This window comes from Callospermophilus lateralis, chromosome 16 (genome assembly GCF_048772815.1).
Source record: "Callospermophilus lateralis isolate mCalLat2 chromosome 16, mCalLat2.hap1, whole genome shotgun sequence".
Taxonomy (NCBI): domain Eukaryota; kingdom Metazoa; phylum Chordata; class Mammalia; order Rodentia; family Sciuridae; genus Callospermophilus; species Callospermophilus lateralis.
This window is the reverse complement of record NC_135320.1, coordinates 76,418,861-76,446,563: the sequence shown is the minus strand read 5'-3', so window position 1 is coordinate 76,446,563 and position 27,703 is coordinate 76,418,861. Positions and strand designations below refer to the sequence as shown.

The window sequence follows — 27,703 nt, the reverse complement described above, 5'->3', positions numbered from 1 at the left end:
CACCATCTCAGCCACCTCACACAGCGGCCTCTGATGCGAAGGCCCCTCACAAAAGCTCAGAAATTTCACAGACCTGCCTGAGTCTCACCGCGCCCTGGGAGCCCTAGAATAGCACCATGCTGCAGATTAGAATCATCTGGGGCTTTATAAACCTATCCAGGCATGAAGGAAGAACCACAACCGGTTAACATTTGGGGACTCTAAATGGGTAAATGGGATCTCCTGGGACTATTTTTGCAACATTCCTGTAAGTCTGAAATTATGTCAAAATAAAAGATTAAAAGTAAAGTGATAAATTAGAATACTACTAGTTAACCCGGAGGAATTTTCACAGCAATTGACTATTGATAGCAAGGTCTGGGAAAAGTGTGCACAATGAGATCCTATTCTTATAAACAGTGACAAAATCCACTCCCCGTAACCCCCAGGCATATATCTTTTTATGAGGATGGAATAAAATATGTATGATATGTTCAAAGAATTCTGGAGCCCAGTTCTCAGAGGTTCTATTTGAATTTCTTCAGGGGTAGGACCTGGGGATGGGTACCCTCTTTTAAATTTCCATTGATCAGGGTTCTTAATTAGCATGTGCAAGATCCTGGTTTCCATTACCAGCACTAGCAAAAAAAAAAAAAAAAAAAAAAAAAAAGAACAAAAAGTCCTGATGCCCAGGTCATAGCCCAGACCAACTGAATCAGATTTGCTGGCAGCAGAGGATAGGAATGGGTATTTTAAAATCCCCCCATCCAGATTCTTATATGCGGCCAAGTTTGAGGACCAGACAGCCAGGGTTGAGAGTTACTGCTAGGAAGAGGGGAACCCATGAATATAGCCTTACTAAGTGGTAGGCAGAGACTACTGTGCCAATCTTCCCAATGGCTAGTGAGGTGGGAACTGGGGAAACAGGCTGGCTCCAGGGAGCCCATAACCTGCCAGCGGTCACAGAGCCGGGAAATACCTACAGGGCTTAAAATTCCTCTAATGGGGATTCATTCCTTTGGATTCCTCCTCCTATGGGGTTTTAAGAACAGCAGTGAATGAGGTCCTGGATTCAATCCCCAGCACTGTCAAATAATAATAATAATAATAATAATAATAATAATAATAATAATAATAATAAAACAAGAAGAAACAAATGCTCTCCGGAAGAGCTGCATGTTCCTGGGCTCTTACTTTCCCAATGAGTGCCTGATGTTTTGAAGGGGGATGTTAGAATGATGCTCTGCACAGGAGAAGAATACACTGTATGGGATACAAATCTGATCTTGTCATCACCCTCTCTCCAAGATCCTTCCATTCATCAGCCTCACTTGAGTCTTTAAAAACAGCAAGTGTCCTTCCCACATCCGGACCTGTCCTGCCTCGGGAACTTTCCCAGACAGAAATTTTGAATGTTTTACTTTCTTATGAGAGACAAGATCCTCATTCTCAGGCCTGAGACCAGGAGACGCACAAGGAAAAAAGAGGCCACAAGAGAGGGGTAGTTGGCACAAATTGCTGAAGCTGAGGTGTGTGGAGTGTGTGGCAAGAAAGCTTGAGCTTAGTGTCTTTTGGACTGGAGCAGGGGCCCCTAATCCCAGGATCTGGATGTTGAACAGAAGGGAGACCTTGGACATTGAGTCAGAAAGCCAGGGTTGGAATCCTCCCAACAGTGAAATGAGGATGGAAGGATGCAGCCTCCCATTAGACACAGTATATGTGAAATGCTGGATGGCTCATGGTAGGTCTCAGCAAGTCAGTGGGACATCATGCCAACATTATAGGCTGGCAATGAGGTAGTCTGGGACCAGCTAGACATAGGCTTTGGCTTGGTCTCTACTTCTGTTGATATTTCTTGAATGTTTTCTTCCCATATGTCAGATGCCACTTTAAGTTCTTTCATATATTAGCTCATGTAATGTGTATAATAGCCCAATCAGGCGGATGCCATCATCATCCCCACTTATGGATGAGGAAACTGTGGCCTAGAGGGGTAGGTAACTTATCCAAAGCCATACAGTTAGTAGTGTAAACTGAATTTGAACCATGCAATCTGGCTTTACAAATAGTCATCTTGATCATTATAATACTGGTAGCATTAAAATCATAATAATGATAATGGTAAGAGCAAACCACATGTCAAACACTGTTACTAGCAGGGTGAGAATGAGGCCTGTGTATTCGAATATCCTAGGGGATGAGGTCCAACAGCAGCCTGGCCTGAAATCAGTTACTTCCAAAAGGTAACACCTGTTCTAGTGATTTTGGGGAGACAGGTGAATGGAGGAACAGTTGAGTTGGGCAGAGTGATCCAGGAGATCTGTGACTGAAGCAGCTCCAGGCATCCCTCTGATCCAGGTGTTGTCCAAAGCCAGGGTTTTTCCTGCTACTGAGTGAATCTGACACAAGTCTGCCTCATTTTGCACTTGGTTTCTTATGGCACCTGCTCCACGCCTTTTTCCACCTGCTCCACCCCTTTTTCCACTTGTTATGTTTTGTGCTTCAAGTGGTTAGCTACAGGGTCAAAGTCCACTTAGGTGCTTTGTTTAATGTCCTTTAAAAGTTGTTCATTTGATTCCTCTCTGTCATACTGTTGGGCGCCCAGTTGACGCTGATGAGAATGAGTCGTCCTGGCTGTGGAGTTATTATTCACTTGCCCTGCGAATACAAACCACCAGATCCCACATTAACCTGGGCACTTCGTGCTCTTTCCAGGTTAACCAAGGGTCCTCTGCGGTTATAGCAACACCCCATGGGCCCAGAGCGCCTGTAAACATCAACTTTCCAAGTCACAGGCAGTCAGCAATCTCTAGAGACTGATGGACAGGCGTTAAGAGCTCTAATGCCAATTCCATGATTCCATTCATTTTGTACTGGCTGATCAACCCACTTCCCCCAGCATCCTGCAACTTTATCGAACTCAGCATTCCACTGCAGGATACGTCCCCAACTCTTCTTAATTACATATTTGGCTATATGCGATCATGACTCCGTGTTACAGTCCTGACATGATGGAAAGGGCTTCTCAGAAGGTTGCAGCAGCAGCTTTCCCGTCCCAACTAGCGCTTACTGGGGCCTGGCGCTGGGTTAGGCCTGCCAGCAAACAAGTCCCCGGGGAGTGGCGGTGCAATCTCCATTCCGGGCGCTCGGACTGTTCGCCTGACGGGGTGCTGACCATCCCTCTCTGCGCTGCGACAGGCGGCCAGGGGCGGAGAAGGTACACGGTGTGTCCGGGAGGCGGAGGGCCCTCCCGGCGCCGCCTGAAGCCCGCCCTCCCTGCGGCGGGCGCTCCCCGCGCCTCCCGGGCGCGGGCTCCCAGCCCCGCCCGCGTGCGGCGGACGCACGGCCGCGAGCGCACGGCCGCGAGCGCGCGCCCTCCCCGCGCATCCGCGGCGGACGCACGGCCGCGAGCGCGCGTGCGCCCCTCCGAACGTCCCCGGGAGCTCAGCCAGAGCGAGCGCCGGGGCCAGGCGCGCAGGAGTGAAAAGGAGGCGGCGGCCGCGGCTGCGAGCAACAGATCCGGGCGCCTAGAGCAGACCTTTTCTGCTGCTGGGCCATTTCTTTTTAATTTCAAAAAATAAATAAATAAGTAAAATTTGAAAATCTTGCATTTTTAAATGGCGCTGGCCCCGGGTCAGCAGGAGGTTTTCTCTGCATCAAGATGGGCTTTGCCGTTTCCGTCGTGGGCACTTGTGATGGCCTGATTGTCAGTCTTCTGTGGGCATTTTTGAGGCCAGAAGCCGAGCACTGCATGTAGGCGAATCACCCTACAGAACGGTTTGGCTTTTAAAATTTTTGTTATTATTTTGGGCAGAGAACAGTCGATCTCGTGCATTCCGTCCGCTCTGCAGAAGAGGCGGAGAGTCTTTGGTTGGGTCGCTTAGAGCGTGAAATTCCTCCCGGGGTGAGCGAGCCCCGGCCCCGCGCGCAGTCCAGCGGCCACGCGAGTGTGTCCTCCCTGCCGGCGCCGGGAAAATGGAGGCTGTGATTGAGAAGGAATGCAGCGCGCTCGGAGGCCTCTTCCAGACCATCATCAGCGACATGAAGGTAGGACGCCGGGGGCGCGGCTGCTGCAGCCGCGGCTCACTGACCTCGCCGCGGGGCTTCGCCTCCACCTCCCGCAAGCGGCCCGGCCCTTGCTAGCGCGGTGGCAGTCGGCCACCTGCGGGAGCGCCGGCCGGGGTGTCACCTGCTTACTCGGGGCGCTGTTCCCCGCTCTACTGGGTCACTGGGCGGGCGACTTCCCTGGGGAGGTTTGATGCCCCCTGCCATCTCCCTGCTCATTGTCCCAGGGGACGGCACCATCTGGTTCCTCTGGGGGTTCATGGCCCTGGCTCCAAGTTTTCCATTGTCTGTTCCTGGACTGAGTGTCTGAGACCCGTGGAGGTTGGATACCCCGCGGACACCAGATTCCCGGGTTCGGGCGGAGGCGCCTGGCACGGTGGTGGGGAGGGATTCGGGGCTCTGCCTGGTCGCAGGAAGGAGTCTCCCCGGCCTGGGAGACCAAAAGGAGGCCTCCTCCTTCCTTGGCTTTCAAGTATACCTGCTGTGGTGGGATCAGAGCAAATTAGTTATTAATTAGGCTGTTCCAAACTGGTGAGGGCGTGCATGCCTTCTCTCAGCCCTCCCCCGGGACGCAGGGCAGAAGTTCCCAGGGAAGCCTGGCAGGAGCCCTTAAGCTGAGGTTTCCAGCCTGAAGGCAAGATTGGGGTCCCCTAAGCAACTATGTCTCTCTCCCCCCGCCAAAAAAAAAAAAAAAAAATACACATAAAAGAAAGAAAAAGAAAACCCCACACCCCACTCCTGGTTTTCTTTTGGAAGGATTGTGGAGATTGTGTGCGTGCGTGTGCGCGCGCGTGTATGTTGGGGGCGGGGAGTAACACCCTGGCTTTTTCCTGCAAAGGGTGGGACTGGAGATAACCTGATCCTTGGATGTGGATTTTCTGGTGCATAGAGATAGACCAGGGCCCTCCCTGTGTTACTCATCCAGAGGAAATATAACCAAGCGTGCTCGCTGGCTGGAGGTGGCAATTGGGGGCGGTGGGGGGAATGTATTTTTCATGTGTATTTAGGGAGCTTCTCTTTTGGCTCCAGCCCAGCCCCAGTTTGCCTCGACAGATCCGGGGAGGTGGTGTTTAATTAAAAGCTCGGCTTCCAAAAGAGTGGGCAGGTTTGGAAAGCCGTGCTGGCGGGTGGGTGTGGACAGCCCCTCTTCAGCCACTGCCTGGCGCCTGGAGGAGCTTTTGTCTGATGAAGTGTAAGGTTTGGAGAGGCTTCTGCCTCCGAGATGGACTTTGGGAAGGAATGCTCAGCTGTCACAGCCTGCCTCCCCCTTCTAGAACCAACTGCTACCTAGCAGAGGGTGAACTTTGCCAAGGTGCCTCCTCCTGGTCTTGTCCATTTTGAAATCCTTCCACAGATCTTGTGCCTTTTGTCAGAAATTGACATTTGTGTAGCCTAATCTGCAGCCAGACCCTGCTTGCCCAGGAATGCCTCTAATCCAGTCACTTGGAATTAGATGGATTAGTCCCACTTCAAAGACAGCCCCTTTCATTCCTTTGCTCCCAATCCACATTGAATCATTGAAATGCTCTTTTGAACAAAGATTGGTCCCCTTTCCTTGGACTCTGGTATTTATTGTTAACTTAAATTCCTCAGGCCCTATAGTCAAACAAATTTGGTTGGAAGCACACAGGGTATATTCTTATCTCCAGAGGATGAATTTGAGATGGGTTGGTAAAACAGCTTGTGTTTTTTGGAGGAGCTAAATGGAGGTTTCCAGTCTGGGATCTAAATGACCGGCTCACTCCAGTCCCAGAGTGGTCACACCTGGAGTTTTCCTCTTTGTTCTTTAATCCAGAATCTAGGCTCAGTTCTTTCCATTCACTGGTTTGAATCCAAAGCCCTTCAGAAGGTAATCCTGCCCTAAGGGTGGGTTCTCCTGCCTTCTACCTGCTATCCTCTGGCTGCCTGGCAGTGTGCTTTGCCAGAGATTCATGGTGCTACATGGTGATATGGTGGTGCTCTCTCTCTCTCTCTCTCTCTCTCCATATATATATATATATATATATATATATATATATATATATATATATATATTTCAAGGTTTCAGAAATAAAGAGCTCTATTTAATGCTCCTTTAATGCCAAATCTGGAGTTTCTGGGTCTTTCCCTTTGAGTTTTTGTAGGTTTGTTCCACATTCTGTGGGAAGGCATTTATTTTAAAGGTTTTTGTTTGTTTGCTTATTTTGTCTTGGCAGTAAAAGATTTTGAAAGCAAGGTGGAATGGAATACTAAACCACCCAGAATTTTAGACTTTTCAGGGAGAAGAGGGATAAGAAAAAAAGAGACAAGGTGTCTGATTTGCAAGGTTATTTCTACATAAGACAAATTACCGAGTATTCTCATAGACTTTTCTTCCTAAAATACTTCTTCATGGATTACATGGCAGTGATATTTTAAAAGGGAAGTTCAAGAAAATGAAAATGTGGCTTCCTAGGAGAAGCAGTGTCAAGTGCAAATGTATGGGGTGGCCAGTGGTAAAAGTCAGTTTTTAATGTCTGGAGTCAGGTGACTTTCTAATGACCTGTGTGTCCTCTTTTTCTCAAGACTCCCATGATGAGTTTATCACAATTCCTTTCTTTTTGCTTTGAGGGAGAATCATAAATGTTGAGAACCCATTTGGATTGCCATCTTGATAGTGTTCAGTTTTGTTTTGTTTTGTTTTTCCTTAGAAATGATGTTGTGCAGGGGTGAGGAAAGGGTAGGAAAATGGTTTTATAAGAAGCATTTGTTTCTTCAAAATGTATGGCAGCACAGGAAGGGAGTCAATTTCCTCTTTGGAGAAAAAAAAAAAAGAAAACAGAAAAATGAAATAATTTCCAGGCCTGATACCGTTTGTCTTCTAAAACCAAAAACCCTCAAGACAAGGAAAAGCTAGAGAGGATTCCTTGTGCTTTTCTCCTAAAGGTTCTTCATCAGTCTGGGTCCTTGGCTGTCAGGGTGTGTGTTTTGTCCTTTTTGGGGCAGGGTGTGAAAGGAATCCTTACTTTTCTTGGGATGAGATCTAGAACCATGGAAAACAGGCTGCAGCTGTTAAATAACTTATTGATTCCTTGACTGGAGAGGACCTGGATCCTTCCCCTTCTCCCACCCTGCTGCGGTGGTGGTCGCTGATGACCGGTGGTGTGCGTTCCTCCCATCACATAAATCACCCCTCCAGCCGTCAAGCATGATTTGTCCTGAGGAGAAGGGAGACAGGGTATTCACGTGGCTGGAGGCAAGGCCCATGGTTGGCTTGTCTGGGGGAACAGTGGTCTGGAAGTGACTGGAGTTCCCTGGAATCTTCTGGGTGTCTGCCCAGGTTCTGGGGAGGATGGCTAAATACTGCTAACAGATGTGTGTTGTTGCTTTTAAGTAACCTAACCAGAATCTGGTGTTGGTTAGGGAATTTTCAAGACCTGGAGACTTGGCTGTCCAAACTTGGGGGGAAGCTCCTTCTGGGGATGTTTGTCTATCTTTTAATAATTAACTGGGTAAAAAACAGAAAACACTGCATGCTCAAATCAAATATTGGCCTTGCCCTGGTTGCTCAAGTGTCAGCCTGTCGGGAGAGGAGTAGGCTGCTGCAGGCAGAACTTTGTCCGAGCTGGGAAGTGTGTTTTGGGCCTTATATAATATGATGGGGCGAGAGGCACCCAGCCACACCTGAGTGCTCCCCACCGCGTGCCTCTTTAGACAGAGTGTCCTGTTACCAGCACCTGTGCTGAGCAGAATAGGGGCCTTGTTCAGTTCCTCCCTCTGTTGGCTACCAGTATCTTCTGTGCTAAGTTCTGCCTAAAATTAGAACTGCGAAAGGACTTCTTGAATTCCATGGAAATCTTTTTGTGGTTCGAAGGCATGTCATGATATTTTCCCTCCCTTATCATGAGATCAAGAATGTGGGTAGTGAGTGGGTCCAGCGCTGGGAAATGATTCCAGGACTGAATTTTTTTCCCTCCTTGAGTTGGTCTGAGGTTCCTGTCAGAAGAGGGGTTCACTTCCTTGATATTTATTGAGGACCTACTATGTGGAATCTGTTTGCTACCCTGCCCTCCAAGAGCCTTGTGCAGAGGGCTGTGACCAGAATGTCATTACAGTATGGCAGTGTGGCCCAAGGGAAAGGGCTTTCCTTGGATGCTTCAGGAAAAAACTTCTCTCTAGGAAGACACTGAAAGCCAAGCCGAGGCCTCAGCGGCCAGGTATTCTGAGGGAGGTGGGCCACTCTGTGTGAATGGTGACGGCTACACAGAGGCAGGACAAGCAGAGCCATTGTAAAGGACAGATGGGCCCTGTGTCGGCTTTTCTCTTAGCAAATGGTCGTGTTTGGCCAGGGTTTTACAGCTTCCTCATTTTGGGCCCATGGGAGAAAAAGCTAAAATAAAGATGTCATCAAATCAGCAGCAGGAACCACCCCGACTGGGTGCTTATTTAGAGATTTAGGGCCTTTTTGTAGATCAATCTTTTTTTTTTTTTTTTTTTTTTTTTTAAGGTGTGAAAAAACTTGTTGTCCTGGTTTGGAAAACTGTCATTTTTGGGTCTTGGATTAAATGTTTCTGTGGGGAAACCTCTTATCCCTCCTGTTTAATCAAATTGTTTAGAACTTGTGGCTTCATGCCATGAATCTTTATGCTCTCAAATTCTGCAGTTCATAACTGCCCCCAGTGGAGAGGAGGTTGCTCCTAGGTCACTGCCTGCATGGAAGGTCGGCTGAGCTTGGCTTCAGCCTGGTTCAGCCATCTACCCATACACCCATCTACCCATTCTGCGGTATTTCTTGAGCATCAGTTATCTTGCAGGCACCAAACTGTGCTCTGATTCTTGCAAGAAAAATACAGCATAATTTGTGTTTCGAAAGCGTGAACAGTATGCCCGCGTCTTCCCGGCTGTTGACTGCCTGCCCTTTGACCTCTTCTTTTGCGTCTTGGCTGTAGGGAAAAAAAGGAAAAAAGATAAAATGATATCTATCAATTTGGTGAGCTCATTTGAGGTTGCTAAAATGTGTGGAGGGTGAAAAGGTTGAAACTATTGATCCCTTAGAGGCTTCATCTATCATTTGTACCGAGGCTGTTTCCATCTTTGCAGACAGGTGAGAGCTGGCAAGGTTCCTCCTATAGTGAGATCATTTGATGTTCCCGAATTGGGGATGGCACAATGAGGTCATTTTGAGTTCCCTGTTGTTCCTCAGAGAGGCCTTTGGGACACTACCCCAAACCCACCCTGCTGCAAAAACAAAAGAAACACCTTACCCCAAACAGAACAGAAGCCAAAGGCCGGATTTAGCCTCTTAGGACATCAGACAAGCTGTATTTGGGGCTCCTTAAGCGGAACTGACTGATGCTTAAGCACTTGAACTCAGATTTGCAGATTGCATTGCTGATAGGGCCTTATTAAGTAGCAAACAGGAGAGACCAACAGAGTAAATTAATTGGCTGAGCCTCAAGGAAGCCTGTTGTATTTGATTGCAGAATTTCTCCCTTGAATTAGATGCAGCCTGCGGAATGTTTCATCTGAGCTTGTGCCACCACAACAAAGTAAAACAACAAAAACAACCAAATAACCAAAGAGCCATTCTTAGTGCAGATTCCTTCCAGAGCAGTTCTTACACCCCATGTGCTTCACCTCCAACCCTCTGGGAGGCCTTGGTGGGGTTCCCATTCATCTCTGCTTCCCTGTTTGGATGACTGTGTTTTTTACCTATTGTGCAAATGTGGGGGTCATGGTCGTATAAAATGCTCTGGTGTGCCACTGGCACATAGTAGGTGCTCATTGTTTTTTGTAATATTGAACACTGGGCCAGAAATGATTTGTTGAGGACCTACATTGTGCTGAGTGCTTGGTGTGCATGATTTTATGTGTCATCTACCCACTTTCCAGATGAGAAAACCAAGGCCTGGAGTGATTCTGTAACCTGTTTAAGGCCATAGTGAGGTGCAGCTGGTATTTGAACCTTGGCCTCTTTGACCCCAAAGCAGGAGCTCATTAGTGGAAGGTGGGGAGGGGGATTCATTTCTAGATTGTGGCATTTCACTTGCCTGAGAACTGCAGGAGGCTCTCGGAGGCATCAGAGTCTTCTCTCTGCTTCTAGCCGGAGCCAGCCTGGAGACATGGGCTTGATCTCAAGGCTCTGAGGACCGTTGTGGGGTGGGCAGCTCTCATCCGGCCAGCACCTTTATGGAAAATGACCGGTTTATGATGTGTCACACATTGTGGCTTCCTTTCTCCTCCCACTCAGCTGTCTTGTCCAACAGATGACTTGGCATACCCCTTGCCTCCTGTTTCCCTGGGTGTAGAGGGTGGAGAAGCCTTGGGACCAGGCTCCAGCCTGTCACCCTCGGCTCCTGTCCTTGTCCACACACAGAGCCCTTGGGGACTCCTCTGTGACTGGCTGTAGGTCCCTAGGTCCAGGAGACCACCTGTCCTGAGGCTGGGCTTCCTTGCAGGTTTGGCATCCGACCCCCACCACTGCCATATCATGTGAATTCACCAAGTTCACCCAAAGTTCACGTGACTCCTCAGAGGCAACTGCTTACCTTGAACACGTTTCGTGTCCAGCCCCGGAACTCTCTTGTAAAAGAGCTTTCTGTGTTTAATTACGTCCCGGTAGCCCTCCAGTTTGGGCTGAGTCTGTTTGGAGAGGTTGACGGGCTTGGCCAGAAGTCCTCCTCCTGTGCCGAATCTTGGCATGGGAGGCCTTGGTCCCGGCTTCTAAGTGGTTTTTCTTTTCCTGTCTAGTTTAAGTGGGTGAAAAAAAAATCAATTGAGTGCCTTTTGAATTGTGTGTCTTTTTTATTTGCTTTCTTTCTCTTAGAATTGGACAGCAGTAAAAGTATCGCCCCACTGAGCGCCAGCAGCTCTGGAGAGTTGGAGGTGGGAGGCACGTATCATCTGGGCCTCCTCCTGACCACACAACAGGGCTCTCCTGGGCCAGAGGAGTGGGTCTGGCCAAGGGAGGTTCTGGCAGGTGCCCCCCTTTGGATAGAGGGGTGTGGTATAGGGAAAGCCCCACTGAGTTCCCTGGGAGCTTGAAGACAGGGGTCCCAGTCCCCAGAGGCTCTGATTCTGGGCTCTCAGGTGTGTCCTGGGCACTAGGGTTTTGAAAGCACCCCAGGGGATTCCAGCATGTAGCCAGGCTGAGAACCCCAGAGCTGTCAGGCTCCCTCTTACACAATTTCAGCCCCCACAAAGTATTTTCTTAAATCTTACCCAAGTCTGAATAGAAGCTTCTTTAGATGTTTGCACAACCAAATGAAAAGACTTCACACTTGAGCTTCAAGATGATCAAAATGATATATTTTCTTATATGTGTTTTACCACAACTGAAAATGAAAATAAAAAAATGATAGCGAAATGTGAACGTGAATAAATTGCGTTAAACATCATCAACAACAAAATACATCTTTAGAACACTTTGCGGTGTTTTTATTGATCTATAATAGTCCTGTCTGGTCCGGTTTTCTGTAAGATGGAAATTGTCAGATCTATTAACCACTAGCCACATGTGACGATGAAGTACATGCAGTGTGGTTAGTGAGATCAGGAACTGAATTTTTAATTTTATTTACTTTTAATTTGTTTAATTTAAACAGCCTTGTGAGGCAAGTGGCTTCTGGGCTGCACAACAGAGGTCTGGAACACCCTAGCGGAAGGTGTGCCTGCTTGGCCCTGCAGCTTCCTGCTCACTTTCCACCTGCTGCTGGCCACTAAAGCTCCCCTGGACACATTCTGGAGCTTCTGCTGACCTTGTATCAAAGGGATCTGATTTCAAGTCCCGTGACAAGTTACGCCATCTCTTGAACAGCCTCATTTTGCTCATCTGTAAAGTGGGTCTGACGAAGCACCTGCCTCATGGATTGCCCTGAGGATTCTGAAATGAGAGATGACTCATGAAGGTTCACCTGGTCCTGGTGCCCAGGCACTCAAATGTCCCCAGTGGCTTTTACCGCTCTATCTTGTGGATTTGGAGATGGAGGACTTTGAAGTCTCAAAACTCAGTGTAGTAATCATCTATACCCCTTCTTAGGGCAAGACTGCCCCACCCTATTCAGAGCTGTATTTAGAGCCTGCACTGAGGCTTCTGGAAATGGAGAAGTTGAGTTTTTGTTTTTGTTTTTTTTTCTTGCTAAATAAATCACGGCTGAGTTCATTATAACCCTTCTCCGGCCCAGCAGTGCCTGTTTGCCTTCAATTCTTTTATTTGCAAACCTCACTGTCTGCTTATAAGGGGAGGGGAGAACCTGGGGAGGGTCTGGCAAGGATCTTCAGGGCATTTATTTTAGCTTCGAGGGATAAGAAAGTCTTACAGATGTTGAGGCCAAGGTGATGGGGGGCAGCGGGGCAGTGTTTTGTGTTTCTGATGTTTTTCTGGGGTGCCCAGGCAAAGTGGCCCTCACTTGCCTCTAGCCTGTCCTGTAGCAGCAGCTGGTACTGAGCTTAGGGCCTGGCCATGTGGGGTCTTCCTGTCTGCCTGCTGCCTTCACCTGGCTGCCAGAGCCCCTGTGATGTGGGCCGCTCTGTGCTCCCCAGCTTGGACTTGGCTTCCTTAAACATGTCCTTGCTCCTCCCCCACCTGCCCTGGCCCTGCTCATCCTTCCAGGTCCATCAGAAAGTCCCCCCATTCGCTGTCCCCTCCTTCTTTTCCAAGCTGGACACCCCACGGCATTCGTCACTGTTGACTCTGCCTAGTGCTCACTGCATTTTACTTTGAAAAGTGGCTTTGAAATCTGGCTCTGCCACTTTTAGCTCTGTTACTCTGGGCAAGTGACCCCTCCTTCCTGAGCCTTGGTTTTCTGTAGACAGGGGTGAGGGAATGATACTTCCCTCTTAAAGTCTCTCAGGTTAAATGAGGCAGTGCATAGGACAGGCTTGGGACTAAACAAGTGCCTATTAAAAGCTCTCCTGTGCCTTCCCAAGGCACCCCACTGTGGATTGAGTATCTCTAGTCCGAAGATCCAAAATCTGAAATCCAAAACCCTTTTAGCCCCAATAGAACGTTCATAAAATTCTAGATTTGGGAGCATTTCGGATTTTAAGATTAAGGATGTGCAACTGGTACAGTCAATACAAATAGCCCCCCAATCCCCAAGTCTCTGAAATCTGAAACACTTTTGGTTTCAAGCATTTTGATAAAGGATACGTAATCTGTGATTCCGACGAGAGTGGCCCGCTGATTAGCCTCAATCCGGTGTTTCAGAAAAGACAAGAAAACAGTCTTCAGTTTGGAAATGCCATAGAGGCCAGAAGGCAGAGCTTTCTGGTTGCCAACCTGGAAATAATCTGACAGAACCAGTGTCTGTATTCAACAAAGAGCATGGCACAGCTGCTGTGGGCTGGGGCTGCAGGGCGGGCGGAAGCATACCTGTGACCAGGACAGTCACAGTTCTCGCCCTGAAGTTGTTCATTCTAGAAGAGATACAGGCGAGGAAAGGGGATTCAGAGTGATCCGCATCATTGCAGAAGTCAGCACAAGCTTTTATGGGGCCCTGGGGACAGCTTCTGATTCCTATTTGGGGTGGGAGGACAGAGCTACAGAAGCCTTTGGGTCTAGGTGACACCCAAGCTGAGAACTGAGTTTTATTTTTCTTACTCAGTGAGCATTTCTGCGCCTGGCACTACCAGCCACTGTTCTAAATGCCGGACAAAGGCAGACTCATTTAATCTCCCAACGACCCAGCGAGGTGGCTACGGTTGTTATTCCCATTTTATCGTAGCTATGGTGGTCCCCACTTGACGGGTGGGGAAACTGAGGCGCAGCTCATGACTTTGTTGCTCTGTCATTTGCCAGCTGGGGTAGAGCTGGGAGTGGACGGGTGGGGTGACGTCGCAGGGTCTGGGCTCTCCTCTGCCAAGTTGGGCTGCCGCTGGGGTTCCTTTTCAGATTCCGATGTCTTTGATGATCTTGCTGTCCCTCTCCCTTCGGGAATCGGGATGAGCCAGACAGGACATGGCAAAATCTAGAGCTGCTCCATGAATCTTCAAGGGGTGTCCCTCTTTAAATAGAATCTGACCCAGCTGTTGACCTGAAATGGCTGGGCAGTTGACCCACCCGTGGGTGCCACCAACTTACCAGCAGAGAGAAGTACGCAGGGGTGCTGGGTGCACGTGGCCACACAGACACGATTGTCTTGCTGGAGGAAACCCCTTCTATCGGGTCACCCTGGCAGCAGCTTTGCACCCCCTGACGGAGTGAGAAGCAGGAGGGGGGCATTGCAGGAGGAGGCTGGAAATCCCATGGAATTAGTTCCCAGGGAGGCCTTCATGTCACTTCTGAGGTCGTCACCACAGCCACGCATGCGGCCATTAAGGAAGTCTTTGAGTTGGGTTTAATGGTTGCTCTTTGTTTTTGAAGTGAGTGTTTACCAATCTTCAAAGCCAGCTCCACAGCAGGATGTGATCTGGGGCCTGAATAATTGCATCAGACACCCCAATAGGAAGCAGGTAGTGGGGAGCGGAGCCAGGAGTTAGCCCATGGCCAAGCCCAGGGTCGGAGCGGCTGCTGGCAGGATTGAGGGCGTCTTGCAGCCAGGCCCCTGGAGGCTCCTGGAACCTGGGTCCCTGGGAACCTGGCCTCTTTGATGTTGTGCTGGCCTTAATTAGGGACACCCTAATTAAGTCACTGAGGAGGCAGCCTTTTCTTGAGAAAAAAAAAAATTAGCAAAATGTTTTGAGAACATTTCATGAGGGATTACTTCTCAAAGATTATGTAAGTAATACAAAGTTAATGGGAGAAAACTAGAGCCTTCAATTAAGTAAAAAACCAGTCACCCAGAAGCACTCCATCACGAAGTGGGCTCTTCCACGTGCTCACAGGAGTGCACGCATTTTAAACAAAGGGTCCATGAGGCCAACTGAAATGTCCTTTCTGCCTAGAAACCCAGTGACCTTGGGATTCCACGTGGAGATGTAAGCCATGCTCCTTCCAGTGGCTGTTCCATGTTGCATTTCTGTGTCTGTAATTAACTCATTTGACACATATTTGAGGACCTACTGTGTGTTGGCCTCTTTTTGAAGTGCTGCGGATATAGCAGTGAACAAAATGCGTGTTCTAGTGAGTGGGGGTGATGAAATAAATCACTTCTGTTGTGCACTGAGAGGATTCTGGATAATGGGGAGAAGCGGGGCAGTGTGGCTGCTTTCCAGTAGAGTGTCAAGGGAGGGCCTCACAGAAGATGACATTTGAGAGACAACTTAAGTACCGTGGATATTGGGGAAGAATGTTCCAAGCAAGAAATGAACATGTGCAAAAGCCCTGAGGTGGGGAGCCTATTCCTTACTTGTTTGTATTTTGATTGTGTTTAGTTTTTTGCAGATTATAAGCAACACTGCTGTGAGTATATCCTTGTAGCTAGATGCTGGAGGAGTTATCCTGGGTCCAAAGTTGTGCACTTTTCAAGGCTTTTGAAGCCCATTCCTGAATGTCTTTCAAAGAGCCTGTCTCAGCCCAGCATTACTTTGGAAGGAGCTAGAAGTGAACATTGGGGTGAGAAATTGCTGAGGCCCCAGCTTCTAAAGGCCTAGAGGATCATGTGACATTTTATGTCTTGCAGAGATTCTCAAATCTTCCCATATGTGTAGTTTTTGGTGAGCAGAGAACCTCTGGCAACTGTGCTAAAATGCAGATCCCCCGGGTCCCATTCCCAGAGATGGTGCAGATCTGGGGTGGGGCTCAAGTATCTGCAGCTTTCACAAACACCCAGCTGATTCTCTTTAGGTCTTTCTGGGATTGCAGGTGGAAATGGGGGTGATTCAGGCCACCTGGAGCCTCTGAGCGCTTCCTTTGCAGCTCATGAAGGAAGAAGGTCCCCCTCCTCTTTGGACCCCCACCCGATATACCTAGAATGAGTTTTGGTGGACACAGTGAATCCTGTGCTCAGACATAGCCGCTCCTCTCTGCTTCCTTCCTGTGCTAATTCCATCTTCTGTGGGAACTGCTTCCTTTCTCCCTCCTTTCTGTTCTTTCTTTGCCAGGAACATTCCCACTATCCTTTGAGATCCAGTGAGGTGTCACCCCTCTCTGGGGAGCTTGTACCAACACCACTTTTAGTACTTGTTTCTAGAGGATGCTGCCCTCCAGGGCCTTGGGATAGACGGCGTCCATGGCTTTTCTACCAGACCGAGTTTCTCAGCCCATCTGCTGTTCTCTCTCTGCATGGCCTCCCCTGTCTGTGCGTGGCCTGTGTGTAGTAGGTGCTCATGAAACATCCCAGTCAGGAAGACTGGCCTTGTGTGCCGACTTACAGTGTCGAGTTCCTGTGTTCGTCACTGCTGATATTTCTTGTAGTCTCACAGCTACCCTTGGAGGGGAGAACTGACCATCAGCCTCCCTTACAGATGAAGACAGGGCGGTGGCAGGCGATTAAGCAACTTGCCTGAGGTCACCCAGTGGGGATCTGAAGTTGGGTGGACTGACCCTAGAGTTGTGCTTTTAACCACCGGACCGCACTGACCCTTCCAGATTCTCAAAGGTGCTCGTCTGGGCCCTTTTATCCAGGCAAGGAGAACGGCAGCCAGTGGAGAGACACCTATTTTGGTGACGTTCGTGGCCTGTGACTCTTCACTGGCCACCAGGGAGTCACTCCTGGCAGCCCAGGGTGAGAGTTGGGTACTGAGGAGACACCATTTCTACTCCAAAGGGGAAGTTGGTTTCGTGGAAGATGGCGGAGCACAGAGAATGTGTTGTGCAAAGGCCAAGGCCTGGCGAGGCTGTGCCTGCCGGGGGAGTCTCCAGTTTAGAAGGGGGTCAGGGTGAGCTGCTCAGTTAGGGGAGCGAGCCGAAGCCCAGGCCTGATTCTCTCCAGGGCAAGTGTCTTGGCCCGACTGTCCAGGGTGCCGGAGAGATTGGCCCCAAGAGGAACGCATCCCTAAAGGCAGAAGCGGTTTGGGAGTTAGTGGAGGCAGCTCCTTCCTGAGAAGGCACGTCTCAGGGAGGGGTGACTGCTTGGAGTAAGGGTAGCAAGACGGCACTTCTAGGGGGCAGGTCCCCGTGTCTTCTACTTAGGTTCCTTATCTCATATGGACGTTGGCAGACAGGAACAAACAAGCGGAGCAAAGGCTTTGGGCCTTGGAGTGGGGCAAAGGTGAGAGGGGTGGATATTTGTTGTTCTGGGGAGGCTTCAGTGCACACAGGCGCTTATCATGAGCCCTCGGGTAAAGCAGCAGCCCTACACTAGAGGGTTACACAGTGAGTTGTAGATTCCAGATGTGGAGAATCAGCCAGTCTCAGGTGAACCTGTGGAACAATTTCATTTTTAAAATAACCCGGCAAATTTAGCAGCAGATGAGGCTGTGGATGGGGGTGAGGGCAGACCCTTCTCTGGCTTTGGGCCAATTACTAACCCTTTCTGTGTCTATTTCTCAGTGGCAAGAAGGACAGTGTTACACGTGGTTACCTCCAGCTGCCCTCCCAGGGTTGCCGTTAAAGTCCTTTATGCTCCAGATCTGTCCACAGTGAGGGGATGCTCATGAGGTCAGGCCGGACCCCTAAATGGCTCGCAGGGTTTTCCCCTCGAAAACTTGGTTGTGCAAATGTAAGGCAGCAGTGTCTCACTGCCTCTGCCCCTCTCTTTTTTGGTGGGAAGGACTCTCTCAAATGATAAGGGAGGTCACATGCTGTGACAATCCAGGTGGGGAAGGGACCCATGAATATGGGGAATGGAAGGGAGAGGTAGAGGGGTCCATTTTCAAAAAAAAAAAATGTGGAACATGAAGCAGATACACATTTTGCAAAAGTTGGAAGGTAGACCCAGAACCCTGGGTTCCGTTGTGGAATACCCCACAGATGCCTGGGTACTTTGGCCTGGTGTGGCCAGCAGTGTCCAGTAGAGCTTTCAGTGCGGAAAGCCATTCTAGGTCTGCTGCCCAGTACTCTGGATGCTTGCTGCACATGGCTCTGAGCCCTTGAAGTATGACTGTTGGGACTGAGGAACTGAATTTCACTTTTTATGTGTGTGTGTGCGCGCACACACACCTGGGATTGAATTAGAAGTGCTTAACCACAGCCATATCCCCAATCTTATTTTTTTTTATTTTTCATTTTTGAGACAGGGTTTCACTAAGTTGCTTAAGGTCTTGCTAAGTTGCTGTGGTTGGCTTTGAACTTGGGATCCTCCTGCCTCAGCCTCCTGAGCCACTGGGATTATAGGGGATATCACATTTTATTTCATTCCAGGGAATATCACATTTTTAAAATTGAAATTTAAATAACCCCGTGTGGCTGGTGGATGGTTCAGGAGAGACTGAAGAATGCTTACTTTTAAGTAGAGAACTTAAAAAAAAAAATGAAATAGCCTTGAAGATCAGGTTGCCATATTTGTTTAGTTGTTAAAATTTTAAGGGAGACACGCCCATATGTCAGAACACAGCCTGGGCCTCAGACCTAGTGGGTGGGTGAAGGAAGCACTGGATGCCCTTGACTGAAAGCGTCCTGTTGTTACAAATGGAGCCTTGTGCGAGGGCCGGTCGGAGCACCTTTTGTGGTTAGGTCTTCCTTTTCATTGGCGTGTTGATTGCTGGTGTGCTTGGGCAAGTGGGTAAGGGCGGGTGGGCAAGGAGGCAACCATTGATTATCCCCCAGGCTGTCATCGCCGAGATGGACAGGGATAATTAGTGGATTAGGCAAGCCCCGATCAGAGAATAAAAGCCCAGGGCTGGTGTTGATGGTGGCTGGGCTCACCCGGGCCTTTCATCTGGGGATCTTAGGAGCCCTTCATCTTGCAGGCTGGGGTGGGGAAGTGTGGTTTTGGGTACAGAGCTGTGACAGGCATTCCCAGACCCTGCCCCTCATTCTGCACGCCCACTTCTGGAAGCTGAGCAGACTCCTGCCTTCTGCGTGAAGCAGGGAGGTGTCCCGGATGCTGGGCGTGGGCAGGAAGGGTCCTGGCTCCTCTGGGGGTGTCTTTGCTTTCCATATCTCTGGAGTCTGAACTCTCGGGGGGTTCGGTCGGCTGCCCTCCTCATGCTCACCCTGCTGAGGTTCCTGCAGACCTGGGGAGGGGCGTGGTGGCAGGGGCGGTGCTCCGTCCAGAGCGGTTTTGGAGAAGCTGATTTCCAGTATCCACAGAAAACCTGAAGAAGAGACAAAAAATGTCCATAATTATACCATACGATGGAAACTGTGTGTCCTGGTGTGTTTCTATCAGCCTTTTCTACCCAGGGAATTTTTCTTTGTTCTGTATTTTCTTTTTCTGTGGTTGACGATCCTGTGCCTTTCCGAGGTGACAAGCAGCTCTCCCTGGGCCTCTGGGTCAGAATCAGGAGTGGCATGATCCAGGAATCTTGCGGCCTCTCTACTGTGGGTTCCTGCAGGACTCAGGGATCTAAAGCAGGGCCCAGTGGCTGTGTGAGCTGCTTTCTGCAGCCCCAGGGCTGGGCTGGGCTGGGCTGGGCTGGGCCCTGAGTCAGGCTTGTGGTTGCTTGGACTCCCCAGAATCAGGGAACGCTTAGGTTTGCAAAGTCAGACAGATCTGGCGTCACGTGGCAGCCTGGATCCCTTCACTGCAATCTCTCTGGGTCTTAGTCTCCTCAGCTGTAAAATAATAGCACCTGCCTCGCAGGGTTGTGAGCGTGGACTGAGACTGTGCCCCTCAGAGTGTGGCTGGGCCCAGCAGCAGAGGTGCTCAGGTCACATGCCTGCAGCACCCCCAGCGGTGACCGTGTCAGTTAAAGTTGGAGAAGTGCAAGTGGATGTCCTTGGTGCCCAGCAACTGTTCAGAAAACGCTCGTGCTTAATGATGATGCTTGTCAAAGTGAACAGGGAGCCGTCCAGTCCTGTGTGCCTTGGATTGTCCTCAGCTGTGACCGTTGGCCATCCAGCCTCTGTCTGGCATCTTCTGACCAGGACAAAGGACTTTGAGCTGGAACCCACGAGCCTGTGCCCTGCTAGCCCCTGTTTTATTCTCCATTAAATTGAATCCCTCCTTGTGGGGGTCCTGCTGGGCACCCAGACCGCAGTCCCCAGCCCCGGTTCCCTGTGTGACCCTGTGGTGTTGAATTCCCTCAGCTGTCCCTCGAGGTTCTGCTGTCGCAGCAGGGCCAGGCTGGGCCAGGCGGCTGCTGCATTATTGATGGAGCCCGTTAACCAGCCGTGCTGATGAGTTACACGCAGTCCCTTCTCCCTCGCCGTGTGTGGGATGCCATCGGGGCCTCTGTTTAATACAAAGCAAAGCCAAACAGAACCCCGAGCCAGAATGGCTGCTGGCTGGCTCCCGCGCCCTGCGTCAGGCACACGCCTGGGCCTCCTGGCTCTGGGGCCCGTGGAAGACGAGGAGGGATAGGAGGAGTGGGCCCTGGGATTTCCCAGTGTCCACCTTGAGGGCGGGGAGGGAAGGCCACCCCGGGGTGGGCGGAGGTGGCAGCCCAGCCCTTGAGGAGTGGAGGGAGATTTAGGCAGCCTCGTCCTCAAGAGTAAAACCTGAATTCATTATTTTCCTCGTTCCCAAAGGGATGAGGCCGTTGCCAGGTATGTGACCACAAGCTAGCTTCTCCTGTGTCCTGACAGGCTTGGAGTTGATGTCACCAGCTGAAGGAAGGCCACCCTGATCTTTCTCTGCTGTCCCATTTGTGGCTGAGCTTTGGACTTTGCCCTTGAGGGATGCCCTTGTGGCCTTGTCCTCTTCCCTCCAGTGGACATGCACACCCATTCCCCCGGGGAGAGCCGGCCATGTCTCCTGCTCACCTGTCACGGTGCCAGCCGAGCCTCTTCCTGGAAGCACTTTCTCCTCCCTCCACCTCTCTGACCTTGTCCTGTGGTTTGGAAGGGAAGACCTTGGGCTCAGGGGAGGGGAATCAGCGGTGTAATAAGTGGAGGGAGGAAGAGTGGGTGGAAGGAAGTGTGCCAGGGAATGTTCTGGAAGAGGTGACCTTTGAATGAGGTAGTGACTGCTGAGGAGACTTCTCAAGATTGTTTGGATATCCTGGAGGTTTGAAGAGAAGAGGGCCACGGGGTGCTGTTGGGGGAGCCTGGTGGGCACCTGCTGGGTGACTGCAGCAGTGTGAATCAGGTCATGTGACCGGGGAAGCCCCTCTCACCTGGACTGTGCGGCTTGACCAAGACAGGCTCGTTCCTGTGCTCTGAGCAGCCTGCTGTCCCTCCTGTTCCTTTGAGAAGGTCCCTTCCCTTTCCCTGGGAACCTGGGGACAGTGAGTTCTGTGTCTAAAACCCACCTAGGGTTCCCGGGTCTCTTGCCCAGACCTTGCCTGGCTCCTGGGAAGAGAAACTTCCTCCCTTTGCCCCTGACTTTGGGCAGAAGCAGAACCTGGGTGCTCAGCTGGACCTTTCAACTCTCTGATTTTGGTGTGTCTGGAAAGTAATGAACACTTTATGTCTCCTTTGGTGAGCACCCCTGGGTGGGTCAGTGTTGAGACGTAGTCTCCCCGACTCTGGGGATGCGTTCCTAGGGATTTCTTCCACTCGGGACAGCACTCCCCAGAAATGCTGTGGGGGTCTCTTGCAATTGCTTCCGGTGACTTCTTGGTCAGCAGGTGCAGATTGAAAAATTATGGACTGTATTGGAGTCACTTTCTGAAAGGATTCTGGGTGCATCCAGGGTCCCGGTTTGCAGGTTCCTTTTGAAACTTGAGCGTGGCCTTCTTTACCAGTCTCCTAGTAAAAGACCCAGAGTTTTCTCTCTGTTGCCTTTTATCTTTCAAAAATTACCCTTTTCCTCCTTTCCCACATCCTGTAAGCTTTTGAATTTTTATAGTAAAACTACTTTCAGGTGGGAAGAAACTTTTTTATATCCTTGAAAGAAACTTATAAAAAAATCTGGAACAACCCAACCTCACCTTCCTTTTAAGTTTTAATAACATTTACACACTTTTTTTCCTCTCTCGTCTCTCAACAAGGAGGTTTTTGTCTTCTGTTCTTAGAAGTTGATTTTTTTTTTTAAGAATCCATTAAATTATATAGTGCCTAAAACAGGTGGGCCTGACACTCTGATCGATTGTCAAGCATCGCAAGTCAGGAGAGAGCTGCCTTGGCAGCCTTCTGGGGGTTGAGTGGGTGTTCGTAGGTGGGGAGCCGTGTACCGTACCCCTTGAGGAGAAAGGGGACCCTCCTTTTGTTGCTAATTTGGTAAAGACTGAAGTGAGGCTCCAAGTGAGGGTAGATAAGTAGAGATTTAAGTGGTTCGAGCTGTTGTGAATTCCAGGCACGTTCGTGGCGGGGTTGAGTATGCCACCGTGCCATTTGCTTACGAGTGGCAGACAGATCGTCTGACTCTGTGCTCCCGGCTGCCTTGGTCGGTTCCTGCCTTCACTGTGGTTCATGGTGAGATGCAGATGGCATCCACCTGGGCAGGATCTGCACCCACGACTATGAACATGGGACCCCAGCCTGGAGTGAGGGCCTGACTTGCAGGGCTGTCTCCCTTCAGACACCGTCCGCATGCCTGCACCCCTGGGTGCCTTTCTGTGGAGACCTTTATACGTATGATCTCATTTGTTTATTTACTGATTCAGCTTTTTTGTATAAAATTCACATGTCACACAAGCCACCCATTTAAAGTGTACAATCCACTGGTTCTTAGTACGTTCACAGAGTCATACAATCATCCCCACCGTCAACTCTAGGGCAGGATGGAAACTCTGTGGCCATGGCCATGGTCCCCAATTCCTGCCCCCCACCACTCCAGCATGTCCTGGCCCCTGGCTCACCTACTGTGTCTCTATATTTACCTATTGTGGACATTTTGTCTCCCATCTAATTCTAATTATATATCATTTGGTCACCGTCTCCCCATCCCTGGCCCCCCTCTCTAACCATCTGCACCTCTGAAAACCTCTTTTTGCGAGGTCAGCTTTTGAGGCTCCACCTGTGACTGAGATCATGTGATGCTGGTCTTCCTGTGCCTGGATTATTTTTTTCGACATAACATTCTCCGGGTTCACCATGTTGCTCTTTCTGTAGCCGAGCAGCAGTGCTCTGTGTAGATGCACCCCATTTTCTGTATCTGTTCATCTACTCAGGGACACAGTTGATCCCATGTCCCAGCTATTGTGAATGGTGCTGCAGTAAACGTGGGAGTGTGGATGTCTCTTTAACACCTGTGTGGCTTCGTCTGTTCCTCACGCCAGCCCCGTGAAGGGATGATATTCCCAAAAGGAAACTGAAAGGCCTGCCCAGTGATGCTCCCCGGGATTCGGTGTGGGAGATCAGACTCCCACATTTCTCTTCCTTGTTCCTTTCCCATGTTTTCAGTGCTTACTAATTGTCACTGTTGGTGAGGGGATGGAATTGTCCTAATTATTATCATTACAAGGAAAGGGGATCTGAGATGCCAAATGATTTCCCCAGTCAATTATAGTCAGGGCAGTGGGTAGAAATCAGGATGCGGTGCTCCCTGTCCAGGCCTTGGGCCAGCCTGGCGTGTTCTCTGTGAGTGTGCCCTTAATCAGTACTGGTCATCTCAGCAGCCTCCTCTGGGGGTCCCTGGAGGGGTGGTTGGGCCAGGAGGGCCTGTTCCTCATGTCCTTCTGCCTTGTAAAGATGACGGTGCCTTTGACTGGAAGTAGGGCGGGGTTTCTGGACATGTTCAGGCTTTTCAAAGAGCTTCCTGACAAGTCTGTGGATCAGAAACAGAGGGAACGGCTAGCTGAGGCCGTGGGGGACCTTGATGCTCTTGGGGATGTCGCCTCTGACCCTCCAGCTAGAGCTCTCGAGGACTCCGATCTCAGCTTAACTCTTCAGTTACTTGGATGTAGATGTGGAAGGTGTGTTCATCTGTGGGCTTGATAAGAAGATGATAAGTGCATTAGCACCAGGATTGGGACCCTCCTGCCTCTTGGTGGGCCTGGAACGGTGGCCTGAGCGCTCTCAAGGTTTTATTGAGCATAAGTTTATGCACAGTGCTGCTCTCAGGTTGCAGAAACCTGCAGGGCACAGACAGGGGACGGAGGCCATGTGGTAACAGCACCTGTGGCAGGTGCTGGTTGACAGTCGCTCAGGTGCAGCTGCCAGAGGGCCTCCTCCAGGAGCCGGTCGGACAGGATTCAGCCCCAACGTGCACACCCTCACTCAGTGTCTCGTGGGAATAACCTGAGACCTGCGCTTGGGCCAGGCAGGGCTCAGGTGCACAAATGCAGACCCGGTGGATGCAGCCTAGCCCCGTGTGTGAAGCAGCTTCAGGGTTTGGGTGCATTGGGAATTCACCCAGGTTCACTGCTCTGGTTGGCAGCACCTTTAACTTGATCTTACATTTTTTTAGAACAACTTTATTGTTTTCATTCAAATAAAAACAAAAAGAAAACAGATGACCCGAACATAGAAGAAAGTACAAGAAGAAAGCCATACAGTGGTCCAGATTTTAGCTCCTGGAAATGACCCATTTTAATGTTTGATGAGACAGTTTATTAGATGTCTCTGTGACCATTTCAGACAGAATTGATAACTAGAGAAATACATAAATAGATAGGTCATTTTACAATAAGGTGTTCATATTAATTTCCAAATAAAATAATATCTAATTCTACTTTCATTTGGCAAAAGAAAATGAAGCTAAGTTTGTACTGGTCAGCGTTCTCTAGAGGAACAGAGCCAATAGGATGGGAGTATAATTATACGAGGGGCATTATTAGATTGACGCATAGGATCAGAAACTGGATAGTCCACAATGACCATCCAGGGCTGGGGAGCTGGAGGAAGCAGTAGTTGCTCATCTAAGAAGCTGGAGCCTCAGAATAAGAAAGACCAGCCCGAGGCTGAAGGCCTAGAAGCCCCCTGGAGAGTCACTGGTGAGAGTCCAGGTTCCAAAGCTGAAGCAGCTAGAGTCTGATGTCCACCAGCCATGGCACCAGCAAAAAAACCGCACCTGCACAAGAGTAATTGACCTTGCACACCCTGGTGGGCTTCTGGCCTCTTCGGCTCCATGTTCAGTCCTGGTCTCCAGGCTGTTGGATGGTGTGGTCCACATTTAGGACAGGTCTCCACCCTCAGTTTGCTGACCTCCTGCCAGTCTTCTCTGGAAACACACTTGTAGACACACTCAGGGTGTTCTTGACTAATTTCTTAGGTGTCTCTCAATCCCATCAAGTTGACAGTCAAGATTAATCATCACAGAAGAAATACTAAAAAAGAAAAAGAAAGAAAAATTAAAATAGTCGGAACTCCTGATGACTTCTTTCACCACAAGGAATTAGGTTTTCCGATGTCCCTGTGAGACAGTCGTTCTTGATGGTGGTGACACTGGTTGGTTGCAGTTGTAGACAGCTTTGATTGGGCTTCTGTGCTGGGAGAGGTGGTGAGGAGCTTCATCGTAGCTTCTTCCTTCTCCCCTTAAATCCCAAACCAAGAGGCAGCATGTTATTTGAACCTTATTGAGCTTCTTAAAATGGATCTTCTATTTGAACCTTATTGAGCTTCTTAAAATGGATCTTCTATTCTGCAACCGTAACCTCCTGAGCATTTGGTCTTAGTTCTTAAATGACTTGGTGCCACACACCACACCTTTAACCACAGTTTCCCCTTTTCTGGTTGTTTTTTGAGTCCCCTCTTGGGGAATTGCTTTTATCTCAATAGACATTTAGTGTGTATGGGCAGGAGGTGTCGGACTGGGCTGTGGTTTGCCCTGGTCAGAGCTACACCTGCAGATTTGAGTTTGTGTCTGTGCACTGTACTCAGAAGACCAAGGGAGACCCGATGGATTGTCTGTGGGATAGTGGGGGCGGGGTGTTCAGCAGGGTCCTCTTGTGCAGTGGGATTGGATTTGTGTTTCGACTGTGAAAAGATGTCAGTGTGGAAGCAGGATTATCGATCTTCACTCCAAGGACTCCCAGAGGGTTAAAACTAGGGCTGCATGAGCATCAGCGCAGGGTGTCGAACATAGGCTTTCCAGGGAGGGTGATGGGTTCCTTGTCAGCTGAGGGGCGCTGGGGAACCACCTGTTGCCATTTGGGTGCCAGCCGAGTGGCTATGTTTCAGTGACTTTCCAACCTTAAGATTCTGATAGCCTAATAATGCTTCCTCATGGCCACCTGTCCCGGGGGCGAGTCCCAGTCGCGCTGGTTCCCTCCTCCTTGCTGTTTTGGGACAGAGGTGAGAGCAGCCAGGGCCATGTTGCATGAACAGGTAGCTCAGGATAGTGCCTTAAGTGTTCTGTGCATCTTAAACTGCACGCACCATCTCCTGGCTCACGTGCGTACGTGTTAGCTTCTGCCAGCTAGTTCTGGTCAGTGTCTGTAGCATTTGCAAGATGACAGGGACAGAATACATTTTAACCCCCTCCTGGGGCAAGGCATGTGTAGACAGCTGGGCAGCATGTCCTAGATCCTGCAAAGGAAGATCGCGTCTCTAGACCCTGCCCTGCGTACTTGGAATTGGGTGTTCTGTGCCTGTTGGAATGGGTGTCTGTCACAGTGTCACTTACTGATGGCTTTCTTTTGTTGCAGGGGAGCTATCCAGTTTGGGAAGACTTCATAAACAAGGCAGGAAAGCTGCAGTCCCAGCTGCGGTAAGTAGGAGCCAGGCTCCGTGGAAGAGGGCATTGGGCTTAGAGGAGGCTGGAGTCGGGGACCAACAGGCAGACTGGGGTTAATTTTGGAAGCATGACATCTAGAGAAGCATGTAGTGGGCTCTGACTGGAGGAATACCATCCATTAGCCATGTGACTGGCCCCGGCTTCCCACGTGTAGAATTGGACTCACCTGCCCTGCCTCAGGAATTCAAGGGTCTGGCATGTAAGGCAGCAATGGGCAACATTTATGTAGTGCTGACTGTATGCCGGGCACATGTCAACCTGTCTAAGTATCACAGCCCCACAAGGTAAGTACCGTCATCAGTCGCATTTTACTGATGAGGAGATGGAGATGCATACATGCTACTAGTAATGTCATGCCACTAGAAATGACAGAGCAGAGATTTGAGCTTGGGCGGTCAGGCTAAGTCCAAGTTCTCACCCCTCTTATGGCCTTTGCCCACGCAGTGTCTAGTTCTGTTTAAGTGAATTGTCTGGACATAGTGTATCTACAGAGGCAGATGTGGACTAGTGATTGCCTGGGGTGAGGGGTGGAAAAGGAAATTGACTACAAATAACGTATTAAGAGGTGTCTTTTGTGGGTGCAGATGTTCTAAAATTGGGTTGTGGTGATAGTCGAGCAACTCTAAATTTACTAAAAGTCATTGAATCGTACACTTAAAAAGGGAGAATTTCATAGTATGCAAATTATGCCTTAGTAAAGCTGCTTGGAAAAGCAAACAAGATCTGCTGATCTGCTCTGGGAAGCTATTCTTATTGCCTGGTGTGCTGGTTCCCATATCATGTGATACGATAGAAAATAGCATCTTGTTGAAACTCCACGGTTAGTTCAGTGCAGACAGGACTCTGTGCCTTGCGGGTACTCCATGAAACAGGGAACATTTAAAAAAGGAGTTACTTGATGACCCCCATTCATAAAAGTTTTGGGTGGACAAGGATAGTTTGAGAACAGAGCAGGTCAGGAGGTGTTTTCTAGATTAAAGAGCCACCCAGATGACAGACAGATAAGGGAGGAATGGTGTGACAAATGGGATTTGGAGTGACTCAAGTAGGCCTCCAGGTGCACGCTGGCCTCCAGAACATGGCGCCTCCTCCAGTTGTCCAGTCCTTTCCGATTTCTCTGCTTAAGAACTTGTAATTACATGGTGCTGATACAACCTCCTCGGCTCGGAATTCAAGGTCTTCAGCTGAGGCCTCCGTCAGCCTCACCTCACTGAGCT

The 27,703-nt window shown here is 49.7% G+C and overlaps 1 protein-coding gene across 4 annotated transcripts in view; it reads left to right on the top strand.

The window, feature by feature from the left end:
• The first annotated feature begins 3,389 nt into the window (after window positions 1–3,389).
• Mtss1 (MTSS I-BAR domain containing 1) overlaps window positions 3,390–27,703 on the top strand; it is a 155,803-nt gene continuing 131,489 nt past the window's right edge. For 2 of the 4 annotated variants that reach the window (XM_076836272.2, XM_076836271.2), the window contains exons 1-2: window positions 3,390–4,026; window positions 26,398–26,459. In XM_076836272.2, the coding sequence (XP_076692387.1) occupies window positions 3,955–4,026; window positions 26,398–26,459 (134 nt within the window). In that variant the 5' untranslated portion in view covers window positions 3,390–3,954. The remainder of the gene's footprint in view (window positions 4,027–26,397; window positions 26,460–27,703) is intronic. The other 2 variants (XM_076836270.2, XM_076836269.2) reach the window with 1 other exon arrangement.